The 13008-nt window shown below is 39.8% G+C and overlaps 1 protein-coding gene across 6 annotated transcripts in view; it reads left to right on the forward strand.

Moving 5' to 3' along the window:
* The window catches only part of nub1 (negative regulator of ubiquitin-like proteins 1), a 36101-nt gene extending 24205 nt beyond the window's left edge, over window positions 1–11896 (forward strand). For 5 of the 6 annotated variants that reach the window (XM_061921473.1, XM_061921472.1, XM_061921474.1 and 2 more), the window contains exons 3-14: window positions 3773–4014; window positions 4083–4147; window positions 4215–4382; window positions 4455–4543; window positions 7645–7751; window positions 7820–8006; window positions 8067–8174; window positions 10739–10891; window positions 11003–11149; window positions 11223–11303; window positions 11370–11535; window positions 11594–11896. In XM_061921473.1, the coding sequence (XP_061777457.1) occupies window positions 3773–4014; window positions 4083–4147; window positions 4215–4382; window positions 4455–4543; window positions 7645–7751; window positions 7820–8006; window positions 8067–8174; window positions 10739–10891; window positions 11003–11149; window positions 11223–11303; window positions 11370–11535; window positions 11594–11754 (1674 nt within the window). In that variant the 3' untranslated portion in view covers window positions 11755–11896. The remainder of the gene's footprint in view (window positions 1–3772; window positions 4015–4082; window positions 4148–4214; window positions 4383–4454; window positions 4544–7644; window positions 7752–7819; window positions 8007–8066; window positions 8175–10738; window positions 10892–11002; window positions 11150–11222; window positions 11304–11369; window positions 11536–11593) is intronic. The other variant, XM_061921475.1, reaches the window with a different exon arrangement.
* The last annotated feature ends 1112 nt before the right edge of the window (window positions 11897–13008 follow it).

Here is a 13008-nt window from a genome sequence, read left to right on the forward strand (position 1 = left end):
CAGACCTGTCTCCCATGGAAAATGTGTGTTGCATTATGAAGCGTAAAATACGACAGCAGAGACCCCGGACTGTTGAACGACTGAAGCTCTACATAAAACAAGAATGGGAAAGAATTCCACTTTCAAAGCTTCAACAATTAGTTTCCTCAGTTCCCAAACGTTTATTGAGTGTTGTTAAAAGAAAAGGTGATGTAACACAGTGGTGAACATGCCCTTTCCCAACTACTTTGGCAGCCATGAAATTTTAAGTTAATTTTTTGCAAAAAAAAATAAAAAAAATGGTTGAGTTTGAACATCAAATATCTTGTCTTTGTTGTGCATTCAACTGAATATGTGTTGAAAAGGATTTGCAAATCCTTGTATTCCGTTTATATTTACATCTAACACAATTTCCCAACTCATACGGAAACGGGGTTTGTAGATTTATTTTTTCAATCCGCCACATAGTTTTTTTTGTGATTCGCTATGTAGTTTTGTGTTGTCTGCCACATTATTTATGTGACCTCCCACATAGTTTTTTGTGATCCGCTATGGAGTTTAGCGTGGTCTGCCACATTTATGTGGCCCGCCACAGAATTTTATGTGATCCGCTGCATTATTTATGTGGCCCGTCACATGTTTTATGTGATCCGCCATGTAATTTTATGTGATCCGCTACATTATTTACGTGGCCTGCCACATAATTTTATGTGATCCGCCAAATTATTTTTGTGATCCGCACATAGCTTTTTTTGTGATTTGCTATGTAGTTTTGTGTGGTCAGCCACATTATTTATGTGGCCTGCAACATAGTTTTATGTGATCGCCATGTCATTTTGTGTGATCCGTTATATTACTTATGTGGCCCGCCACATTGTTTTATGTGACCCGCCATGTAGTTTTGTGTGGTTTGCCACAATATATTTATGTGGCCCGCCACATTATTTATATGGGCCGCAACATAGTTTTATTTGATGTGCAATGGAGTTTTATGTGATCCATCACATTATTTATGTGGCCTGCTATATATTTTTACGTGATCCGCTACATTATTTATATGGCCCGCCACTTAGTTTTATGTGATCCGCCACATTATTTACATTACCTGCTATATAGTTTTATGTGATCCGCTACATTATTTATGCGGCCCGCCAGGTAGTTTTGTGATCCGCCACATTATTTACATTGCCTGCTATATAGTTTAAGTGATCCACCACATTATTTATGTGGCCTGCTATATAGTTTTATGTGATCCACCACATTATTTATGTGGCCTGCTATATAGTTTTATGTGATCCACCACATTTATGTGGCCTGCTATATAGTTTTATGTGATCCACTACATTACTTATGTGGCCTGCTATATAGTTTTATGTGATCCACTACATTATTTATGTGGCCTGCTATATAGTTTTATGTGATCCACTACATTATCTATGTGGCCTGCTATATAGTTTTATGTGATCCACCACATTTATGTGGCCTGCTATATAGTTTAAGTGATCCACCACATTATTTATGTGGCCTACTATATAATTGTATGTGAGGCCTACTATATAGTTGTATGTGATCCATCACATTATTTATGTGGCCTGCTATATAGTTTTATGTGATCCACTACATTATTTATGTGGCCTGCTATATAGTTTTATGTGATCCGCCGCATTATTTATGTGGCCCGCCACATAGTTTTATGTGATCCACCATGTAATTTTATGTGATCCGCTATATTATTTACGTAGCCTGCCACATAATTTTATGTGATCCGCCAAATTATTTTTGTGATCCGCACATAGTTTTTTTTGTGATTTGCTATGTAGTTTTGTGTGGTCAGCCACATAATTATGTGGCCTGCCACGTAGTTTTATGTGATCGCCATGTCATTTTGTGTGATCCGCTATGTTACTTATGTGGCCCGCCACAATATTTTATGTGATTTGACATGTAGTTTTGTGTGGTTTGCCACAATATATTTATATGGCCCGCCACATTATTTATATAATCCGCCATGTAGTTTTATGTGAGCCGCCACATTATTTATATGGGCCGCAACATAGTTTTATGTGATCGCCATGTAGTTTTGTGTGAACCGCTATATTACTTATGTGGCCCGCCACATTGTTTTATGTGATCCACCATGTAGTTTTGCGTGGTTTGCCACAATATATATTTATGTGGCCCGCCACATTATTTATGTAATCTGCCATGTAGTATTATGTGAGCCGCCACATTATTTATATGGGCCGCAACATAGTTTTATGTGATGCGCAATGGAGTTTTATGTGATCCATCACAATATTTCTGTGGCCTGCTATATAGTTTTATGTGATCCGCTACATTATTTATGTGGCCCGCCACTTAGTTTTATGTGATCCGCTACATTATTTACGTGGCCTGCTATATAGTTTTATGTGATCCACCACATTATTTACATTGCCTGCTATATAGTTTTATGTGATCCACTACATTATTTATGTGGCCTGCTATATAGTTTTATGTGATCCACTACATTATTTATGTGGCCTGCTATATAGTTTTATGTGATCCACCACATTATTTATGTGGCCTGCTATATAGTTTTATGTGATCCACCACGTTATTTACGTGGCCTGCTATATAGTTTTATGTGATCCACCACATTAATATACTGTATATGTGGCCTGCTATATAGTTTTATGTGATCCACCGCATTATTTATGTGGCCTGCTATATAGTTTTATGTGATCCACCACATTATTTATGTGGCCTGCTATACCGTTTTGTGTGATCCACCACTTTATTTACGTGGCCTGCTATATAGTTTTATGTGATCCACCACATTATTATATGTGGCCTGCTATATAGTTTTATATGATCCACTACATTATTTATGTGGCCCACCACTTAGTTTTATGTGATCCGCCACATTATTTATGTGGCCTGCTATATAGTTTTATATGATCCACTACATAATTTATGTGGCCTGCCACATAGTTTTGTGTTCCGCCATGTAGTTTTATGTGATCCGCCACATTATTTACATGGCCTGCTAGTTTTATGTGATTCGCTACATCATTCATGTAATTTTATGTGATCTGCAATGTACTTTTGCATGGTCTGCCACATCATTTTAAGTGATCCCTAACATAATTGTATGTGGTCCGCCTCGTCATTTGAAGTAGCCTGCTACATAGTTTTATGTGGTTCGCCACAATTTTAACTGGCCCGCCACTTCATTTTACGTTGTGCGCTATGTAGTTTTATGATGTCCTCTACATTATTTTAAGTGACCCGCCACATAGTTTTTGGTCCGCCACATTATTTATATGTTCCACCCTATCGTTTAATGTGGTCTCCCACACCATTCAAAGTGGTCTGCCACCTCATTTAAAGTGGATCATCACGTTGTTTAAATTGGCCCGCCACATCATTTTCAATGGTTTGCTGCGTCATTAATAAAGCACTTTCTGGCTAACTATTGTAGTTTGAATTTTGCATTTGTTCTCAACACATTGCAAGCATTTTGTTTGGTTATCAAAAAGAAATAGTCAAATATCTGCTTGTCACCTGTCCATCAATCTGTCCATGTAAAATAAAATGATACAAAATAATTGTGTAACCAGGCTATTATGTTTATATTCACCGGTGCAGCACTCTACACAATCAGTTTTATTTCCCCACAGCTGAATACTGCAGTTGCATTCATTGTCCAGCAGAGGGCGCCCTATCACGGGAAGGCGCCTACAATGTGAACTAACTTTTGTCATGTGATGTCATTCAATGCGTTTTAATGATCTGATCCTTCATGTTTCAGGTGCTGGCAGAGCAATACGCCCCCCTGCTGGGTTTGCCTGTGTCTGAGGTAGGGGGCGCTCTGGAGTCCATCCGTCTCCAGGCGTTGAAGAGAGGAAAAAGAAACCAAACCTTCCGAGAAACCAACGTCGCTACTCTGGAGCTCCTCCTGCCTCGAGACTGCAAGAAGGCGTCGGCGAGCGGCAAGTCCAAGAGCTTCATGGAGACCAAGCTGGACGTGCCGGCCCAGGAGCTGATGGACAGGTAGCCGGGGACGCCGACAAGATGGCGGGCTCACGCAACGATGATCTAACCGCTGTGATGTGCCACAGGATCGCCGAGGAGTTTGACCTCAAGACCTTCAAACTGATCCTCAACGGCAAAACCTTGAATGCGGGTGAGTGGGGACCAGCGCCGTGAGCGGGGTCTCTCCCTTGTACTGAGGGTCTCTTGTGTGCCTTCAGCCCAGCATCTGGACCAGCAGGACGTGAAGAACCACAGCAAGATCATGGTGCTGAAGGTGAGCGACGCCGAGTTCGTGCAGCAGGCCAGCGAGGAGGCCGACAAAGTCAAGAACCAGAACGAGAGCCTGCAGCGGACCCACCGGGGGTTCCAGATCCTGTCGGAGAGAGGTACACACCCACCCCGCCTTCCGCGCTCTGCCTAGAACCTTCTGAAATGTTGTGTTGTGTGTCTGCTGTCAGACGGCACTGATGACCTTCACACGACGCCCTTCCTGGAGGTGGCTGACCAGAAGGGGAACCCTCTCAAGATCCCTCACAAGGAGAAGAAGGTAGGCGGGGACTTTCAGGCAAGCTAAAGGTCCAATACCTGCCGGCACGGATTCAGAGAAAAAGGTAGGCGGGGACTTTCAGGCAAGCTAAAGGTCCAATACCTGCCGGCACGGATTCGCAAACTCTATTTAGTGGTACGCCAAATGATCACTTCATTAGATATGCAAACACAGTGTTACTATTCAAACTGTGTGTAATGTTTCGCTCGTGATATATATACCGTATTTTTCAGATAATAAGTCGCAGTTTTTTTCATATTTTGGCCGGGGGTGCGACTTATACTCAGGAGCGACTTATGTGTGGAATTATTAACACGTTACCGTAAAATAATATTATTATTTAGCTCATTCACGTAAGAGACTAGACGTGTAAGATTTCATGGGATTTATCGATTAGGAGTGACAGATTGTTTGGTAAAGGTATAGCATGTTCTATATGTTATAGTTATTTGAATGACTCTTACCATAATATGTTAGGTTAACATACCAGGCACGTTCTCAGTTGGTTATTTATGCCTCATATAACGTACACTTATTCAGCCTGTTGTTCACTATTCTTTATTTATTTTAAATTGCCTTTCAAATGTCTATTCTTGGTTTTGGGTTTTATCAAATCAATTTCCCCCAAAAATGCGACTTATAGTCCAGTGCGACTTATATATGATTTTTTTTCCTTCTTTATTATGCATTTTCGGAAGAGTGCGACTTATACTCCGGAGTGACTTATACTCGGAAAAGTACGGTAATCAAATATACTGCGAAAGAAAACTGATGAAAAATCAATGTACATATAATTATGGAGTGTTAAAATGAATACATTCTAAGTAAATTAATCCATCCATCCATTTTCTCCACCGCTTGTCCCGTTCGGTGTAGCGGGGGGTGCTGATAAATAAAAATAATATAAATTAATAAACTGTGGATAAGATTAAATTGCAAATGTAAACACACCTTCCCCACTTTAGTCATAAATTTTTGCGCCTAAGACACCTCTCTGATTTTAGCTTTTAAACTTCTTCAGTTTTTTCAATTTTGTCATTAGTGCCACAAGTGGTGGAAAAGTGTATTACAACTGAGCGTAGCTTTAACCCATTAGGACCACAGCTCAGAAACCGTTTCCACACAGCCTGAAATGTGGGTGTCAGGGATAGACGTGGAAGGAGATTTTTACAACAAAGTTCTAAAGCTCAGTGACATATCAGATCGTAGGTGGTTTTTTTTTTTTTTTTTTTTACCCTCCACCTTTGTATTTTACTGTTTGTCGCATTTTTGTTGCATTTCGCTTGATTGTAGAATATGTGGATGGAGAGGGGGTGTGACCTTCATATGTTGTCAATATTCAGTGTTTTATCCCTCATAGTTGATAATGTAAATCCCAAATTCTTTATTTTCATGTAAATTCTGAGTGTCTCATTCAGTAGAAAATGTAAAATTCCATTCTGTTTTTTAACGTTTTTAGCATTCAATAACACATTATTGTGAGGTTTTGTATTAGTGTTACTAAAAATAAATATACTGGCCCCCAGACACATTTTTTTCTCTAAATTTGGCCCCCGCCCCCGAGTCAAAATAATTGCCCAGGCTTGCTCTAAAGAGAAGCCTTTATAAATGATAGTCAGATCCATTCTATAGATGCTTAAGTGAAAAGTGAAACATTTGTTGTCCTGACATTAAAGACCTACTGAAAGCCACTACTACCGACCACGCAGTCTGATAGTTTATATATCAGTGATGAAATATTAACATTGCAACACATGCCAATACGGCCTTTTTAGTTTACTAAATTGCAATTTTAAATTTCCCGCCAAGTGTTGTGTTGAAAACGTTGGTATAATGACGCGTGTTTGTGACGTCTCGGGTTGTAGCGGACATTATTTTCCAGCCAGATCCAAGCTATAAGTAGTCTGCTTTAATCGCATAATTACACAGTATTCTGGACATCTGTGTTGCTGAATTTTTTGCAATTTGTTCAATTAATAATGGAGAAGTCAAAGTAGAAATATGGAGGTGGGAAGCTATTAGCCTTTAGCCACACAAACACAGCCGGTGTTTCCTTGTTTAAAATTCCCGAAGGTGAAGTTTTACTATGGATCAGAGCGGTCAAGTGAACATGGATCCCGACCACATGTCAACCGGCAGGTTTCGGTGAGAAAATTGTGGTAATAAGTTGGCTTTTACCGTAGTTATGAGCGGAGCCAGCGTCCTCCTGCAGCTGCTGCGGCAACTATTACCTCCTCCCACGGAGACACTGGCGGTCACTACACCCCTGGCCACACTCCTCCGACTTTCAGGTACTATATAATCTCATTAAAACACTAGGAACACAATAGGCAGATAAGGAATTTTCCGGAATTATCCTAGTAAATGTGTCTAATAACATCTGAATCGCTCCCACTGCAATCGCCTTTTTTTCTTCTTCTTTCTAGTCCTTCACTATCAATATCCTCATCCACGAATCTTTCATCCTCGCTCAAATTAATGGGGAAATTGTCGCTTTCTCGGTCCGAATCAGTCTAGATGCTGGAGGCTATGATTGTAAACAATGTTCAGATTTGAGGAGCTCCACAACCCGTGACGTCACACGCACATCGTCTGCTACTTCCGGTACAGGCAAGGCTTTTTTATTAGCGACCAAAAGCTGCGGACTTTATCGTGGATGTTCTCTACTAAATCCTTTCAGCAAAAATATGGCAAAATCACGAAATGATCAAGTATGACACATAGAATGGACCTGCTATCCCCGTTTAAATAAGAAAATCTCATTTCAGTAGGCCTTGAACTCTTTTTTTTCCCCAGGGTCCCCAGTAAGTATGATCAGCACATTACTTCATCAATCCAGAGATTTAAAGACGTGTATGAGCTAACTGGGCAGTGGCCATTTTACCGCATTTTTCAATGCCTCCTCAAGCTGTAGAAAGGGTGGTCCCCACAAGTCACGATCAAAAACTTGGTCCCCATTCCAAATGATAACCTGTGTGTGTGTGTGTGTGTGTGTGTGTGTGTGTGTGTGTGTGTGTGTGTGTGTGTGTGTGTGTGTGTGTGTGTGTGTGTGTGTGTGTGTGTGTGTGTGTGTGTGTGTGTGTGTGTGTGTGTGTGTGTAGGCACTAATTGTGGCCATGGGCTTCCATGAGAAGGGGCGTGCCCTCATGAAGAGGAAGTGTCATGACGACGCTCTGTGTCATCTACTGCAGGCAGACCATCACTTCAGGTGTGGACACCACCGTGATGGTGATGAGGGTCTGCAAAGTGATGCTCAAAATGTGTGTGTGTGTGCAGTCAGTGCGGCTCCACGCTGCTGGGCTCGGTGGACAACTACGGCGTCCTGCAGCTGGACATCGTGTGGTGCTACCAGGCCCTGGAGGCGCTGTCCTGCCTGGACGACGGGCGGGCGCGTCTGCTGCGCGCCGAGGACTGCTTCCTGCGATGTTACGGCGAGCAGCAGCAGCGGCTGCTCATGATCAAGGTGGGCGTCGCTCACGGCCGCGTGTGGTCTTCTCTGATACCTTTTGGCGTGCGTCTCCAGGGCAACACGGGCAGGGAGGAGGCGCTGTTTCTCCGCCTGTACCTCCTGCAGAGTCTGCTGTCCTTCGTCGAGGGCAACGACCTCCAAGCCCAGGAGTTGCTCACTAAAGTAGGACGTTCTTCTTCTCCGGAGCTTTGTTAGCCGTTTTTAGCAAGTTGTCAACTTTGTAATGATTGGAATCATGTCCAAAATATTACTTTCTTAGCCGGAACGTTTCTGTGTGCCTGTAGCTTTAATGCTAATGACTTGTGGGCGTGGTCACACAACATGAAGAGTGGGACGGCCTAACACAAACATTAGCAGTGAAGTGAAGTTAATTATATTTATATAGCGCTTTTCTCAAGTGACTCAAAGCGCTTTACATAGTGACACCCAATATCTAAGTTACACTGGGAGCAGGTGGGTAAAGTGTCTTGCCCAAGGACACAACGGCAGTAACTAGGATGGCGGAAGCGGGAATCGAACCTGCAACTCTCAAGTTGCTGGCACGGACACTCTACCAACCGAGCTATTCCACATGCTAACATTCAGGACTATTTTAACAGGAGCATTATGCTAGGTTGTTATAATTGCTGAAGAAAAACTAAATTGTTAACATTTTACAGCAGAAGAAGGTAAACCTGGCTAGGTGAACTATAGTAATGTGTAGGTAAATAGGCAGAAGAAGATAAAAAGAAGGTAAACATAGGTTAAATGTTGTTTTAAGTAGGGAACAAAGGAGGAAGAAGGTAAAAGGTAGATAAACACACAGTAGGTAAAACATGGTATTACTTGACCGTAAGTAAAATATTATATAGTTAAAAGAGGGTTAAAAGCAGGTAAACAGGCAGAAGAATGTAAAACGAAAGTAAACGGGCAGTAGAGGCTAAAAAGTAGGTACAATGTGGTGTTTGGAAGGTAAACAAGTATTTAATTATGCAGTCAGTAAAACATTGTATTAAGTAAGTAAACATAAGTAGATAACAGAACAGGTGAAAGAGGATATTTAGTAGGTAAACATAGGTAGAAGAAGGTCAAAAGTAGAAGGTAAGAAGTAGGTAGACATAAGTAGAACATGGTAATAAGTAGGTAAACAAATGTAGAAGGTAAAAAGTAGATAAAGGTTGAAGAAGGTAAAATGTACAAAGGTAGAAAAAGTTAAAAAGTTGGTAAACAAAGGTGGAAAAAGGTAAAAAGTAGGTAAGCAAAGTTAGAACAAGCTAAAAAGTAGGTAAACAAAGGTCGAAGAAGGTAAACATAAGTAGAAGGTAAAAAGTAGGTAAACAAAGGTTGAAGAAGGTAAAGTAGGTGAACATAAGGTGAAGGTAAAATGTACAAAGCTACAAAAGGGTATAAAGTAGGTAGACAAAAGTAGAAGAAGGTAAACAATAGTTAAACAAAAGTTGAATAAGGTAAACAATAGGTAAACAAAAGTTGAATAAGGTAAACAAGTAGGTATACATAAGTCGAAGGTAAAATGTACAACGGTAGAAAAAAGGTAAAACGTAGGTAAACAAAGGTAAAAAGTAGGTAAACAAATGTAGAAGAAGGTAAACAGTAGGTAAACACAAGTAGAAGGTAAACAGTAGGTAAACACAAGTAGAAGGTAAAAAATAGGCAAACAAAGGTTGAAGGTAAAAAAGAAGGTGAACATAAGTAGAAGGTAAATTGTACAAAGGTAGAAAAGGGTGAAAAGTAGGTAAACAAAGGTAGAAAAAGGTAAAAAGTAGGTAAACAAAGGTAGAAGAAGGTAAACAGTAGGTAAACATAAGTAGGTGGTAAAATGTACAAAGGTAGTAAAAGGTAAAAAGTAGGTAAACAAAGGTTGAAGAAGGTAAACAATAGGTAAACAAAGGTAGAAGAAGGTAAACAGTAGGTAAACATAAGTCAAAGGTAAAATGTACAACGGTAGTAAAAAGGTAAAACCTTGGTAAACAAAGGCAAAAAATGGTAAAAAGTAGGTAAACAAAGGTAGAAAAAGGTAAAAAGTAGGTGAACAAAGGTAGAAGAAGGTAAACATAAGTAGAAGGTAAAAAGTAGGCAAACAAAGGTTGAAGAAGGTAAAAAAGTAGGTGAACATAAGCAGAAGGTAAAATGTACAAAGGTATAAAAAGTGAAAAGTAGGTAAACAAATGTAGATGAAAAACAGTAGGTAAACAAAGGTTGTAGAAGGTAAACAAGTATGTAAACATAAGTAGAAGGTAAAATGTACAAAGGTAGAAAAAGGTAAAAAGTAGGCGAACAAAGGTAGAAGAAGGTAAACATAAGTAGAAGGTGAAATGTACAAAGGTAGAAAAAGGTGAAAAGTAGGTATTCAAAGGTAGAAAAAGGTAAAAAGTAGGTAAACAAAGGTTGAAGAAGGTAATAGGTAAACATAAGTAGAAGGTAAAAAGTAGGTAAACAAAGGTAGAAAAAGGTCAAAAGTAGGTAAACAAAGGTAGAAGAAGGTAAACATAAGTAGAAGGTAAAATGTAAAAAGGTAGAAAAAAGTAGGTAAACGAAGGTTGACGAAGGTAATAGGTAAACATAAGTAGAAGGTAAAAAGTAGGTAAACAAAGGTGGAAGAGGGTAAAAAACTTATATATTTTCATACAATGCAAACAATAAAAATAGATTTGTATCATGTTAGTGCGCATCAGATCTTTGAAAGTTCCTTTTACATATTTGTCAACTTCTGAGTGTGCGTGTGTCAGGTGGAGTCTCTGTACGGACGTTTGTGTCCCGACTCGGACAAAATGACGGAGCTGATGCTGCTCGGCTTCAGCGAGAGAGAAGCTCGACTCAGTCTGAGGGCGTGTCAGGGCGACGTGCACGAGGCCGCCATGCTCATCAGCAATCAGAGACAGGTAGTTAAAAAAAAAAAAAAAAGTCAGGTAGCCACGACGACAACAAGGTTTGCACGTGAGTCAAAAACAAAGAAGTGTCATCAGCTGTTTCTCGTTTCCGCGGCAACCCAGGAGCGCGAGGAGCTGAAGCACAGGGAGCGTCAGAAGAGGAAGAACATGATGGCGGGCATCTCCGTCCTCACAGAGGCGGGGTACTCCAAGAAGGACGCGGCCAGGGCGCTGCAACAAGCCAACGGAAACGTGGACAAAGCCTTTGAAGTGAGCACGCTTCCTTCAAGTGTCTTCAATAGTGTGGGACAACACAATACTCATGTTTGTTTGTGGTGGTCAGATCCTGCTGGAAGCCAGCCAGGCGTCTCCGAAGTCAAATACCGACAGAGAGGAGACCGTCAGTCCAGAATCGCTGGAGCAGGTATGTGATCGCAGTCAAACAATCAGTCGATGGATCGATGTGTTGAAGGACGCTCCATGTGTGCAGTTGCTCTATTTGGGCTTCGAGGGGACGGAGGCCGAGATGGCGCTCGTGTTGACGGGCGGAGACGTCCAATTAGCGACGCAGCTCCTGTTGGACAATCAGGGCGTGGTCCCCGCCGGCGCAACGCCCCCTTCGGAGGAGGAGCCCAGCACGTCGTCCAGCTCGGCAGGTAGGCCTTTCCCCTCAGTCCGTGTCGCGCCAATGATTGACAGGCGTCCATTTGACAGACAGTGAGCTGGTCAACGAGGTCCTCGAGGACATTTCCCGCCACGAGGACGACTACTTGGACCTGACTCTGGAGGAGGAGAGCCGGCTCATCGCCACCATCAAAAACTACCTGAGCCGGGAGAGCTCGCAGTCGGTCTCACGGGAATCTTTGGGCACCTAACGAGTCGATCCCATTACCGGGGTGACGATTCAATTCAGAATCGATTCTGGATTTAACTTAATCATTTGGTATAATAATTATAATGAAATCTTTTTCAAAACAGGTTATGGGTTGAAAAAAAAGCTCTTTCTGTCTGCATGGAGATGGCCTAGAACATTTATTTTTCTTTAAAAAAAATTTGAAAAAATAACATATATATATATATATATATATATATATGTATGTGTATATGTATATGTGTATATATGTATATATGTATATGTGTATATATATATGTATATGTATATATATATATTTATATATATACATATATATGTGTGTGTATATGTATATGTGTATATATGCGTATATGTATATATATATATACATATATACATATACATATATATGTGTGTGTATATGTATATATGTATATGTGTATATATGCGTGGATGTATATATATATATATACATATACATATATATGTATATATATATATTTATATATATATACATATATATGTATACATATGTGTGTGTGTATATATATATATGTATATATTGATATGTGTGTATATGTATATATGTGTGTATATGTATATATATGTATATATATATGTATGTATGTATGTATATGAAGAATCAATAAAAAAATTCTTCTTATAAAAAAATTATATTTCAAAATATTGATTCTTATAAAAGTATACGTATATTTTTTCAAATTGATTCTTATAAGAAATATATATGTATATTGTCAACAAAGAAATGTACATACATTTTTTTATGAGAATCATAAAAATATACATATTTCTAATAAATACAAATATATTTTTTAAAAGAAAAAACTCATTAGAAAATGTTTCTTTTTCTTGATTTAAATTGATTTTTTAAACTTATGAATCGATTTTTCTTGTTCACCCCTACTGGTTGGTGATTATTGATAATTAAAGGCCTACTGAATCGAGATGTTCTTATTTAAACGGGGATAGCAGGTCCATTCTATGTGTCATACTTGATCATTTTGCGATATTGCCATATTTTTGCTGAAAGGATTTAGTAGAGAATATCGTCGATAAAGTTCGCCACTTTTGGTCGCTAATAAAAAAGCTTTGCCTTTACCGGAAGTAGCAGACGATGTACGCGTGACGTCACGGGTTGTGGAGCTCCTCACATCTGAACATTGTTTATAATCGTAGCCACCAGCAGCAAGAGCTATTTAGACCGAGAAAGTGACAATTTCCCCATTAATTTGAGCGAGGATGAAAGATTCGTGGA

Source organism: Nerophis ophidion, linkage group LG15 (genome assembly GCF_033978795.1).
Source record: "Nerophis ophidion isolate RoL-2023_Sa linkage group LG15, RoL_Noph_v1.0, whole genome shotgun sequence".
NCBI classification, from domain to species: Eukaryota; Metazoa; Chordata; class Actinopteri; order Syngnathiformes; family Syngnathidae; genus Nerophis; species Nerophis ophidion.